The 13,415-nt window shown below is 43.3% G+C and overlaps 2 protein-coding genes across 3 annotated transcripts in view; one reads left to right on the top strand and one right to left on the bottom strand.

Moving 5' to 3' along the window:
- Window positions 1–4,565, bottom strand: part of LOC128323309 (uncharacterized) — a 133,828-nt gene extending 129,263 nt beyond the window's left edge. For both annotated transcript variants that reach the window (XM_053246158.1, XM_053246162.1), the window contains exon 1: window positions 4,494–4,565. In XM_053246158.1, coding sequence (XP_053102133.1) covers window positions 4,494–4,548 — 55 coding nt within the window. In that variant the 5' untranslated portion in view covers window positions 4,549–4,565. The remainder of the gene's footprint in view (window positions 1–4,493) is intronic.
- Window positions 4,566–6,049: 1,484 nt separating this feature from the next.
- TOMM6 (translocase of outer mitochondrial membrane 6) lies at window positions 6,050–11,955 on the top strand. Its single transcript, XM_053246194.1, has 3 exons — window positions 6,050–6,277; window positions 10,212–10,316; window positions 11,614–11,955. The coding sequence occupies exons 1-2, from the start codon at window positions 6,156–6,158 to the stop codon at window positions 10,306–10,308; spliced, it is 219 nt and encodes a 72-aa protein (XP_053102169.1). The 5' UTR covers window positions 6,050–6,155; the 3' UTR covers window positions 10,309–10,316; window positions 11,614–11,955.
- Window positions 11,956–13,415: the final 1,460 nt, after the last annotated feature.

Raw genomic sequence — 13,415 nt, 5'->3', positions numbered from 1 at the left:
AAAAGAGTCATGCAAAGTACAGCCATGAAGGCAAAATACTAACTTTTTGCAATGAACTGGAGCTACTAAAAGAGTGTATTTAAAAACTGGCTTAGTAGTCATAGTTACAATAACTAGTTACAATGGAGCTTTCTGCAGAATTACTTATTTTTTATTACTTATTTCCCAGATTTCCCTGTTAATATGAGCACAAGGTGCTTTGGCTCCGCTTGTAACTTCAAAAATTTCAGTTCTTCATTGAGTCCGCATTCCTATACTCAGCTTGGAGTAAATTACCTTGAGCACAATCCAGTTACACCATTGTGTAAGGGTAGTGTAAACATACATTTTAAAAAATTAAAATATTATTGCTCATTATAATTAGTTTATAATTTTAAAATGCTTAATAAACATTTATTACTGAGGGGGATGACTGCATTTAATGGTCAGAATAGAAGGGGTCTGTCACCTGACCAGGGACTATGAACCACTGATCTTTTAAGTACCTAGCAAAGCTCCTGATGGGCCATCTCCAATGGTAGAGAAATGATCTCTTGAACAGGTTTAGGACAAGTTGACCTGGACCAGCAGCCAAAGGCTGGCCTCCAAAGGACTTCCCAAAGGAAAGACTTGCCAAGAGACGTGGAGGAACTTTCCACTGACGTGTCCTAGGATTAATCAATTTTTTATTACAGCCATAGGTCATACAAAAGAATTTTTTTAAAAAAACATTACAACAAAATATTATACATAGTAAACATAATAAAACAGTAAGCTCCTATAAATTAGACCTTTTAAAAGATCTTAATCTAATAGCAACATAAAAGAACTTTGCCACCACTTTAGTGACCTTATTATTTTGGTCCTCAAGGCAGAAGTTCAAATAAAAGGGGTCGGCTCTTCCTGGAAATTGCTCTAACAAAGGGGATAAAAGTTATTTCCTGGTATCACAGTAAAGAGAGCAATGTAACAACTCATGTGAAAACCGTTTCAGGGAGGCCTGCACCACAAGGGCATAAGCCAGAGTCTGGCAATCCCTTATCAAATCTTTTTTCCAAAAGGCCTGAGGGCAGCACATTCATACGGGGCCCTAGTAAATGCTATCCTAAACTTTAAGAAGTGTAGGGAAGCTAGATAACTAGCACCTCTATTCCCAAAAGGGGGCATGATCCCAAAAAACAAAGGAGAACAGGTCCTGTTTCCCCAAGAAACAAGATTCAGATGCTCAATGTCATGGAGATGTTGTAACAGTATATCCTTTGCCTTCTCAATTCCCATAAGTAGAATTTCAGAAGGAGATTGACCCATTTGCAGTATTTTATTGTTTACATATGACAGCCAAGGGCTAGGGAAAGAGTCCTTCCATAAGAACCAAAAGTAGGAGGGCTCCTCATATTCCAAGAAAGTTTGATCCATTTAATAAAGGTTAGCTCCCATGCTTTAGAGGAAACAGTAAGGGATCCAGACTCTAAACATAGTGCGGAATAAGGTACACATCTGGGTACCCCAAAAATAGCCCTAAGGGAAATTGATTGAACCCTTTCCATCTCAGATGTTACTTACTGAATCCAGAGTGGAACCCTGTACAATAATTGAGCTACAATCTTTGCTCGGAAAACCTGGAGAGCCATAGGTATATACTGGCCTCCTTTGGAATAGTAAAATCACAAAAGAACATTGAGGGTTTTACGTGCAATGGAGATAGAATATAGTATTTGAGATTTCCAGTTAAGATTATATTGAAAAGGTATACCAAGATATTTAAATGTATAAACCTGCTTGACATTTTCCTTGTTTTCCACCGACTTGTAAAGTTTCCTAGCTTTAGTAAAAACCAAGACCTTAGATTTCTCATAATTAATAGATAAGTTGTTATCATTACAATAGCGGGCAAAAGCTCCCAGCAATCTAAGGAGACCAAGACAGGTCTGGGACAGAATCACCGCATCATCTGCATATAGCAACACTGGCACATGAATATCGGCCATTTTGGGGGCATGCGAATCCACCCATCTGAAACTGTGTGCTAAATCGTTAATAAAGAGATTAAACAAAGAAGGGGCCAGAACACAACCCTGCCTGACCCCACGAGTGACAAGAATTGAATCAGTTTATGCCCCATTAGGAGCATATCTGACTCGGATGGAAGAATTAGACATGTCCTAGGAGTGGAGACCAAAAGCCAGGTAGACCACCCTACCAAGAGCATCTATATAATACCATAGCAAGGCCGTGGAGTGGGGAAAACCTTACCATCTCTCATCACAGGACTCTGCGCAGCATCCCTCTTCCTCATCCTGAGATTATACCTAAGTAAGTACCACCTTAACTAACAGGTTGGTGTTGTGCATGAATCCTATTTTCTTGCGACATGCATACACATGTTTATAAGCTCACATTGGGAGTATACTGGGCTTTCCCTCCTCATTTAACAATGCTTTTGCATATAATAGCAAAGAGTGTATTGATTGTACATGTTTGGACAGTTCCCAGATCTTTTTAGCCTCCAACACCTTAATGCTCAATTGTCTCCACATAAGATAAAAGCAGTTCCAGCAAGGCAAATTATACTTCCAATTGTTAATATTACATCTACTGAAAAGCAAGACCACTGGATAAAACAAGCTTCACACATTTAACTCTTAATGTAATAGCAATGTTATATCCAAACTAGTTACTTACAGCTAGGTCAACAATATGGAACAATATTGTTGCCTAGTGGCTGAATACATGCAGAGATGCATGTATTAAAGTAGGCTATACCAGGGATGTGAACGAACCTTTCCCGATGCTCCTTTTCTGGAGCTCTGAACCAGTTCGGATGTCTGGTGGTGGAGGCGGGGGGGGGGACTCTTTAAGGGGCAGGGAGGGTGCCAAAGGTGTGGGCCCAGGGCTTCAGCATACCTCCCTGCAGCCCTGGTAAGCATTGTACTGGAAGTGGCCGACGCGCGTGTGAATGCTTACTAGGGCTGCAGGGAGGTACGCTGCAGCCCTGCATTAACACTTTTGGGGAGAGTGCACATCCCTAGGTTGCACCTGACGATCTCTAGTTGCGATGGTAGCTGAAGGTGACTAGTTCAGGTTCGATACCCCATTTTTATAACCCAGATTCGATAGGAGAGGGCAGTGATCGACTGCCGATCCTGATGGCTTGTCCCTCATCACTGCTCTGCACATGCCCTTTCAGCCCCACCCCCCACCCCCCACCACCTTATCTTGGGTATTTTTGAATCATTACTTAACATGGTGTTTTCCAGGTGAACAAAAGGGGGGGGGGTGTTTTCCTTGCCTGAAAGTCCCTCTTGGCTTACCTCCAGGAATTCTCCCTTTTCCCGATCAATTACCTTTACTTTCCTCCTTTATCATTATCACCTTTGCTGAGATCACTGCATTGGCTGCCAGTTTGCTTCCGGGTCCAATTCAAGGTGCTGGTTATCACCTATGAAACCTTCAGGGTTTGGCGCCTGTGTACCTTCAGGACCACCTCTCCCATCCTGCCTCCTGAGATTCATAATGCCCCCCCTTTTCTGTCTTTTAAGAAGCTCCTGAAAACCTATTTTTCTGTGTGTGTCACATCCATGTGTTGCGTGCGTGTGCACGTGATGCACACGCAACGTGCACACACACAGTCAGGCTTTTGAAGCCTTTTGATGAGGAATGGGGGAAGGCGTGGCCGGGAGGTACCCTGCCACCCCAAATGCTTTCAGAAACTGGAGCGCTGGAGGGGGGAAAGCAGCAGTAGAGGTAAGTACACCCTTCCCCCCTTAAAGAGCCCCCCTCCCCAGGGCCGGTTCCGTGAACACCACTACAACTCAACAGCGCCAAAATGCTTCCCTTCAGGCAAATCACATTCAAAACGTAAATAGCAAAGTGCCCAGCAGGGGGAGCAAAAAACAGCAACCTTTTTACCCCGGACATACGTTTTATTAATAAATCACAGTGATTAAATCTGACACAAGGCATCGGAAATGTGAACAGCACCCTGCTGTCAGCGTAGGGACTTCTGTGTCACAACACAGGAAGTGTGGAAGCACACTTCAAAGATTCGCCGTAACCCTGTTGCAGGATCTGATCTGGGAATCGTGCTGGGCAACATGCCTATGGAACGAGGTGGCATCAATCTCCCTACCGTGTGGTCCATCATTCTGGCAGTTGTCCTGGTAGCCAAGAGAAAAAGGGGCAGGACCAAGAAAGGGCCCATCTTGAACCCACCCTTGGTTTCCTGGGTGATAAGACTTCTTCACAGAGGTGGGGTTGGGAAAAGACTCTTTTCTCCACCGCGCCAATCAACTTACATATTGGTAAGCCCCACCCCTTGCTATTACACCCCTTGTAAACTGCCTAGAGACTTTGGTAGTGGGTGGTGGTATATAAATGTGTTAAATAAATAAAACGTGATGATAGTTTAAAACAAAAACAAACCTAAAATCGCACATCATCAGGAGCCCTTATGTTATTCTCACTCTCGTTCTAAAGTTGGTGTGTTTTCACTCTAACTTCGTTTTTCGCTTTACCTTCCAAAGAAAAGTATTCGAGACAGTAAAGGAAGCGACGCCGATCTGCACGCATAGAAAACCATGGCCAAATTTTCGACTAAGCTGTATGTCGCTCTTTTTCTTCCTATCTCTATGGATTATCTTTGGGGCGGAGTGGGCGGGGCTTAGGGGGTCACTGATGCCTACGACTGGTGGTTTCAGGGAGGGCACAAGGAACCCGTCATGGTGGTCCTGATGAAAGGAGATGGGGAAAGCAAAGAGAAGAGACGTGCGTGGGCAATCAGCTTCCTTTTGCAAACGGTGGGAGCAGCAGTATTTTATTTATTCATTTAAAATATTTCTATACCGCCCAAAACTTACATGCCTAAATTTGCATATTAAACAAACACAAAGTTATATACACAATGAATTAAAAGGCAAGCATATAGTAAAACTCCAAATCATTTACTCGCAGTCCAGCCAGGATGAAGGAAAGGAAGTATACACGTACAGGTGAAATACTCCCATACTCTTCCTCTCTCGTATTCCACACTTCCTGCCGATAGTACTACATTTCCCAGCAGATATCATTCTATTTCACTTTAAATACCACAAAAGGTTTTCTGAATTCGTAGACGTGGGAGTAGATTACATTATAGTGAAAAACTCGTCGTCTGGTTGTATCATTTTAACGTCATGCTTTGTTTATACTCCAAGGCAGCCTTTCCTCCCTCAAATTTGTTAAATTGTGCTTGGAAGTTGTTACTACTGCTATCCCCGTCTAGGAACTTTTCTTTTGTGGGTAGCTGGTTTGCATTTCCAGCTAAAAATGCTCCACACGATACACATCTCCAGTGGCAGCAAAGGATAGTCTAATGCAATTATTCCTTAACCCGATTCAGACATTATGCTGTACAAGTGTACAGATGTCTGTACACTCAAACGTGTGTTTGTGTGAGTGACTGTACCTGTGTCGGCGAACCTGGATTCAGGCCCTTCAAATGCATGCTACAGATACGAAGTGTACTTCTATACCTGCATTCAACATACCGTGTGCATGACTGTACCTGTGTGCAGATCTGTACCTGTGTGCACTGTACACTCGAGTGTTGAACGTAAGGTGTGAATGGGGTTCTTCTGTTCCCCTCTCTTGTGCGTGCCCACAGTGTGCTTGTCTGCAGTGTAGCTGGGCTTACTTCTAAGTAAACATGCATAGGATTATGCTGCCAGTCGCTTTACCTTCTGGTTTTCCCGTGTCGGGTGCTCTTTGCTTTCTGCCACTAGAGTTACACACTCCACCTAAGTTTGAGTTGGCAGTTCTATTTTATATTGTATCAAGTGAATCAACTTGCAAGTTGACTATTAGTTTTGTACATGAAAGTAGACTTTAAAAACTACGGAATTCCCGCCTTGGTTTCCAATTAACAATACGCCTGCCTTTGTCCCCATTGCTTTCAACCCCGGAGGAGCGGGAGGACAAAAAAGGGGAGTCAAAAATAACCCGGAAGTCTAGTCCCGGAACTTGAAATCTCAGTTCTAGCCCATAGAGATAAGAAAGAAAAGTCTAGGTTCTAAGCCAACTCTGTGGCTTTGGCCGCGTGACGGCAAATGCCTCGACGGAAGTGGCGTCTTGTGTTCGCGCCGGTCCTGCGCTGAGAACAGCGTGTGTGTGTGCGCGCGTGTTAGCAGAGAGCAGCTTCCATGGCGCCGGGTGGGCAAGCGGCGGCTAGTGGAAGCGGTTCTAGCGCGACGTCGCCGGAGGGGTTGCGGGGCTGGATCCGAGGAGCCTTCCGCTTTGCCACCGACCGCAACGATTTTCGCAGGTGCCCTTCTTTATTGCGAGGATAGTAAAGAGAGAGTAGATTGCGGTGGGTGTTGAGGGCCCCCTATCAAAGTCGCCCGGTGGACGGCGAGAGGGCAGCTGCAGGAAGGACGCCGCTCTGGGCTAGGCCGCCAGTATTTTTTACTTCTTTTTAAATCTTTTACCCAGCTGTCTAGACTAAAGGTTTTTTCCCCCGCGGCTCCTTTAGATTGCAAACAGAAAATACACATAGAAGATTAATGTGCATTTTGACGTGCACGGGGTTTTTAAAAGACCGTATTGGGGGGGGGGGTTGTCTTGGGTCAAAGAAAAAACACGCCGCCTGATTGGGTGCGGGTGAAGGGCTGGGACAAGCTTAACGAAGGACAAGCAGTGACGCTACCTTAAGCTGGAAGTGCCGTCTCTTCGTGTTGTTTAATTCACACTGCAGAGGGGGCGTCTCCTTCTGGAGTGTGATCTCTCCTGTCTTTTGCTGAATTTCGTGTTGATGGTTCCTGGGTTCTGTCTTGCACTTGTAAATAGGATGTGACCTGCAGAGGCACTTGTGTAATGAGAGTATACTCCTAGTGTGATCACTGGTCCATTGTGCTGAAAAAATGTAATCAAATTAAAAATGTTACTTTATTTCCAGAAAGTCTGAGAAGGGGACCCATCTGGCCACAAGGCAGTAGCCAATGTTACTACTTTTCAGAAGCCACAGAGGCACTTTTCTGTTGCCATTCATTCACAGTTTGACAGTCATGGATTTTAGATTTCTCTTTATTTATGCTGTAGACCAGGGCTGCTCAACTTCGTACCTCCTGCAGATGTTGACCTACAACTCCCATAATCCCTGCCTATTGGCCACTGTGGCTGGGGATTGTGGGAGTTGTAGTCCAAAAACAACTGGGGGGCCTGCTGTAGACTAACAGATGTGTGCCCTGTAGTTCTAGCTCTGTTCTCTCATGTGATGGTTTTAGAATTTGATGTTATATCAACAGTAAGATTACAATTTAAAAAGTAATCTCTTTAAAACTTTTTTAAAAAGTTACAGTTTATCTTCAGCCCCTAAAAACCAGTGCTTCTGGTTCAGTGAGCTTGGAACAGAAGCCTTGTAAAGCTGTTCCAGGCTCATGGAGGCAGGAGGGGGGACTTTCAGGAAGGCAAAAGGTACATCTTTTTTCCTGTCCTCACTCCCTGAAGCCTTCTCTGCTGGTGCTGGTGTTACAGCAGATCAGATTTGGGGCTGGCAGGCAGATTTGAACCTGAACATTTTATTGCTATATAGCAGATTCCGGAGAGTGGAAACATGAAAAGGTGTCCATTTTTCCTTTCCTTCCTCCTGAAATATCCCCCTCTAGTGTCATGGCATGTATTTCTTCCCCTCTCATAAACTTATATGATTTTAGGCGTGCACGCTTGGTGGCCATTTGCGTGGTGACGTTCACTGGGGCTGCAAGGAGGTACGCTGCAGCCCCGCACCAACGCTTTTTGGGAGAGTGCTGGCAGGGGGAAAGTGGAGGGGCAGGTAAGGGCACCCTCTCTGCCCCTTAAAGGAGCCACACTGAACCGGCTTGAACGCTGGACATTCAAACCGGTTCAGTGTTCCAGAAAAGGAGTGCTGCTGAACCAGTTCATGCACATCCCTACTAACCAGCATGCCTTTCGCTAACACATGTTGTGAAGGGATTTCTATTTCCCTTCCCCCCCAGAACAAACAGAGGGGTTGCTGTAACAGATAAGCTGGCGTTTTATTCAAAAATTCTCCAGAAACAGCTGTTAAAAGATATTCAAGATGTATTGAGTATAGCAATATATATAGGAGGCTTAATATTCTTTTAACACAAAGTGATATTGGTTGTTCTTGGCAAGGCAGAGAAAAACAAGCTTCAATAAGCCATAACTACAATCCTTAAAATTAACAGAGCCAGCCCTCTATCCAGCAGAGGCTATTCTCCAATCCCTTACTGGGGGTGGGGGCATGTTGTGTTATTTCAGATAAGCATACTCACAGATCAAGCAGGTGACCGGTTCGGGGGAGGCAAGAGGCAAAAGAAAAACTTGAGGAGACCAACTCTTCTTAGCTAGCAAACTCTTTGGATTTCAGTGTTCTGAAGAGCTAGGGTGCAGTCCAGCAGTTTCATTCTTATAACCCAGTCTGATGGGGAGCGGGGAGGAAAGGAAATCATCTACAGAGCCTTGTTTGACCAAAGGCCTCTGCTTCACAGCCCTCCTCAAAATATTACTCCTATCCCTACCCTGCTAACTTGACAAAGAGGCACCTTTTAACATGGTGATTCTCTTTATTTAGCAGGGGGAGAATAACTGGCCCTATTCACCCCCAGCACAGTACATCCACTGACTGTTTTTGTGATATCTTATGCTTTTTTAAAGATTGTGAGCTCTTTGGGGACAGGGAACCATCTTATTTCTGTATTATTTCTCTGTGTAAACTGCCCTGAGCCATTTTTGAAAGGGCGGTATAGAAATAAAATTATTATTATTATTATTATTAATAGTAATAATAATAGTAATATTTATGGGCATCACTCACTCCGGTCTGACTCCAAGAGGAAAACAAGGAGCCGGGTCTCACGATCAGTGAGACCCAGTTTTGGAGAATGCGCGGAGAGAGTAGACTAAGCCCGCTCTCCCCACACACGAGCAGGGAGACGCCCACACGATTGCCGGCTCCGTGGGGAGCTCGGGGGTTGCGCGGCTCCCAGAAGCTACAGTATTCCCTACGTGAGTGCACAGGGCATCCTGGAGAGACTCCCGGAGCCAAGAGGCGGCTTTTCGCTTCCCCTTGGGGGTCTACTCATGAGTAACCATGGCGCGGAGCTGTGCCATGGCTACTCATGATCTTTAAAACTAGGTTTTCGGAGCACTCACTCCACAAACCTGGTTTTAGGACAGGGGTAGTTAGGCGGGTTACCCTCCTAGGAACCACTGGGCTCTCGGGCCAAGTCTGGTGGTTCACGTGATGGGGCGAAATTGGACTAGCCTCCACTAGCCCGATTTCGCCCCATCGTGTGAATAGCCTCATTGAGTTCTTCAAAAACACCTTTCTCCCAATGCCTTTGGCAAACTCTAAAGATAGGCACGTTCCTCATGCTCCACAGTTCTCATAAACACTTCTCTGAGTTATTAACAGCTGTCAACAGCCGAGCTGTTAAACATATGCAAGCCAAGGCGCTTATCCACAAGAATGTCATCTATCACAATTTAGCAAGCCTTGCTGAGATGTTAAGCCGACCCTGTTTTTATCTTGTTCTTTTTCCACAAGTCTAGAACATTCCAGCAGTTGGGTTTTCCAATCCAATAACTCTTTTCTGCCCAAAGCCCCACACAACACTACCTACAAAGGTTAGCCCCTTTCTGCAGAGGGAGCCTTAACAGACAACAAACACTGACTGGATGGCACTGCAGCCCATAGTATAGAAATAATATTTAGAATAGTCTTGGTAGTTAGGAAGGCTCTCCACACGAGCAGTGTGCAGGGGGCACACAAGCAGGCAGCTGCCCTGTACGGCCGGATCAGCCACCCACATGATTACCGGCTCTGTCACAGGGGACGGAGGTGGGGATCAGGGGCCGCCTGGCCCCCAGAAGTCTCAGAATGCCCCACGTATGTGTGCAAGGCATACTGGGCAGCCTCCTGATGCGGGTCGCTGTGGCACAGAGCTGCAGCACACAATTGTTGCAACGGGGAGCTGCGCAGCTCCTGGCGGTTCACAAGCGTGCAGGAAACCAGGTTGGGCTCCTTTAGCCCAGTTTCCTGTGTGCGTGAGAATAGCCTCGGGGACTGTTAAGGTTATTTAACTGTGTTTACTGTGAATTGTCTGCTTTTATATTTGTGTCTAGCATTAGTGTCTTTTGACAGGGAATCCTCCTGTAAAACCAATGGTGAGATCAGCTACCATTAGCCAACCCTTAAACTTGTATGTTTGTTTCAGGAACCTCGTAGTAAATCTGGGTCTCTTTGCTGTGGGAGTTTGGGTAGCCAGAAATTTAACAGACATTGATTTGATGGCACCGCAGCCCATTGCATAGAAGAGATGGTGAGTAGCCAGGATTGTGTGACTAGGACATACTTTGTATTCTCTAATTTTTCTCCTCTCAATAATCACATTAGTGGTTAATTGAGGGCTTGGATCTACAAGGCAGTTTTGATGCCCTGTGCAAGCACAGGTTTAGACAATTTGTTATGGGGCAGCTAACAAAGCTGCTTATTATTAGACATGAATGCCATAGGTGAACTCCGTAGTTCCACTAAACTAGCCTGCTCTGCTACAGATATTTTTTGAAGAAATGAAATCCACTTCCTTCTGCTTGAAGGACAAGTGTGTGTGTGTGTGTGTGTGTGAATCTGAAGTTGGATTAGAACCTTCTTGTGCTTTTCCCCATTTTGGTAAAGGGTTTTTCGTTTTGTTTTGAAGGGTAGGTATATTAGCCACTGTTTAAAATAAAAAACCCTCTTTTATTCAAAACCAGACTCTGGCTCCATATTATGATCCCCCCCACCTTCAAAATTGGTATATATAGTTGACTTTATGCACCTATACCTTTTTAAGGGCATTTCATACTACTGGAGATACCCTGACATTCCACTGGATAATTCAAAGCACATTAATTTGGGGATTATTTTTTATGATCACTTTAACTTTTGCTTATTTATGGCCTGAAAACGGCCTACAGAAAAATGTTTATTGCCAAGGGCCATAAAATATTACGCTAACCATTAATGTATAACTTATAACATGATTTTGTGAAACTGAACTGAGAGTTCTTAGGCTCTTCTAAAAGTATGTTACACTTTAGGTTCAGCTATGAAAATTTTTTGATCTATATAAAACATTTCAGTATATATTTCTTCTGCTTGTTTGTCTAAATGGTATTAAGCACTCAGATTTGGAGTTTATGAATATTTGTTAGTACTTGAATAACTCGTGTCTGGGTCAGCATCCTTTTACAAAAAGGTACAGCAAGCAGTATTGCATCATCCTTTCAGCTGCAATTTTTCCACATCTCCCAAATACTCGTTCAGGAAGTTCAGGAAGGCTGGGGAATTACAAAAAATACATCCTGATTAGTTTCATTTATTGCTTATACAAGTCCAGTTCAAGCTGGTTTGTCACAAAGTCGTGTTAAGATAAATCTAAAAACAAATCTGGGTGTTGTATGCTGACCTTCAGAAATGGACACTTTTCAGATGGGTTTATGTGCCCCACCTCCCCAAAACTAGAAACGCAAGTGTTGGATAAACACCTAACAGTTTGTGGGATAACTTATTTTGGAAAGGCTGTATATCATTTGTGCAACAAACATAAGCTTAGTTTTTAATGCATTTTATTTCAGATGTGAATGAAGTAGATATGCATCGTCTGAAGAGTTTCTCTCGTGTTGCAAGACCAAATGAGCTGTGATTAATGATGATACTTACCAAAAACAAAAAGCTTCTGTTAAGTAGTTTGAAGCATCAGCAGCTCTAGAAGTTGTACCGAGATGTGAAGGATTGGAGAAAGTGAGACATTTCATCATGATCAGTTCACTTGCTTGGAAACAGTATGTTTAAAACCCAAGGAGCTATGCTGCTACTTGGATTCACTTTTGCCAGAGGTGGTTATTTAAAAGATGGAGGTATCTTTGTACCAAGAGTGTAACAGATTCTGAAGTGTGAAATAAAGACATGTAAATGCATTGGACTTCTTCTTTTTAATAGGAAACTTCAGCTTACAAAAACAAGGTAAAAAGAGTAAAGATTTACAAAAATCATAAAAACATGATTCATATTTCACACTCAAAGAGGAAGTAACAAGCCCCAGTCCTGTGTTTTAGTAGGACAAGTTAGTTATTCAAAGGGAAAATACATTTTAAAGGCCTAATTGAGCCTTAATTATGGGCAATTTTCAGCCGGCATAAAGGTGGTGGTGTGCTGTGAATTATGATTGGGTATCTTATGTGGAAAGGGAACTGTTTGGTGTTGCATAGCATTTTGGTGCCTTGAGCTGCTCTATAATGTCTCTGAAGCTAACAGGAGACCTCTTGCTAATGAATTATGATAAAAGTAGGAATTGGGATGCTGTGCTTCTCTCAAAAAATACCCTTACCACTGCAACATGTGTTTCAAATTCTATTTAACAGTAGAATTATTCTTTATTTGCAAGACTACTCATCTCTTCTTCCTATATGGATAAAAGGCATCTGGATCCTAAGCAGAGATGCACTGCTTAAAGACTTCAGAAGCCACCAAGGGGAAACTAGCATTAGTCTTGCTAGGATGGTATTCATCCAAATTTTGGGCAGAAAGAACATAAGATTACACAATTAGAGCAAAACTTGCATTTTTTCATAGCTTTAACAGAAAAACCCAACCTGCAACTTTGTTCCAGTTTATTATGCAGCTCCTGGTGAGTTGTACTTATAAACCATTAAAAACTTGGTTCAGTAAATAAAGATTAGCTGCCTTTCAAAAACACTTATGCACTGGGTTGGTAGAACCACTAATGATCTATTCTCCATCACAATCCTAGCTGTATCCATTTACAGAGGGTGGTTTGAGTCACCTGAAGTAATTAACACCACAGCAGTAGCCAAAAGCCTAACTGCAGGCAGCTTTCCCTTAAAGCACCCCTGCAAGCTATTAGTAGCCTTAAATGTGTATTTAAGATTGACCTAAAAGACACAGACATAGTAACTAGAGTAACTGAGTATAACAGGTGGCTTGGTAGCACTCTTGAAAAGTAATGTAGCACCTCTCTACACAGAACATTTCACTGTGTAATAGGAATGACAGCATTATTGTAAGATGGTCTTCAGAAGGAATCTACTGAACTAACTTTGTTCACATTAAATTCTGAAAATCTCATTTATGTACTTTCGGAGCACATTAAAGATAAGTGACTCCACTAAACTGCTCGAAAAGCAAATGGCAGCATATAATTTTTGTTTTCAGACCAGCACCCTAATACAGTATTGATTGTTGTGAATGAAGATAAATTCCCCTGACTTCAGTGTAGCTTGCTTCTGGGTATGTGGTTTTTAATGCAAACCATGCTTAGCAGTCTTCGTTGAATTGGGAGTTAAATGAAGTTCAGCTGCACTTAATCCTAGTTTCTATTAATGCCTCTGAAAGTAGCACCAAGCAAAAGCTAAAAATT

This window comes from Hemicordylus capensis, chromosome 4, assembly GCF_027244095.1.
Source record: "Hemicordylus capensis ecotype Gifberg chromosome 4, rHemCap1.1.pri, whole genome shotgun sequence".
Lineage (NCBI taxonomy): Eukaryota > Metazoa > Chordata > Lepidosauria > Squamata > Cordylidae > Hemicordylus > Hemicordylus capensis.
This window is presented reverse-complemented; position numbering and strand designations above follow the sequence as displayed.

What these genes read in the sequence shown, in the direction of transcription:
- TOMM6 (XM_053246194.1), top strand. Translation starts at nt 6,156, where the DNA reads ATGGCGCCGGGTGGGCAAGCGGCGGCTAGTGGAAGCGGTTCTAGCGCG. An exon ending in GACCGCAACGATTTTCGCAG is followed by an intron (nt 6,278 to 10,211) that starts GTGCCCTTCTTT and finishes TGTTTGTTTCAG; the next exon opens with GAACCTCGTAGTAAATCTGG.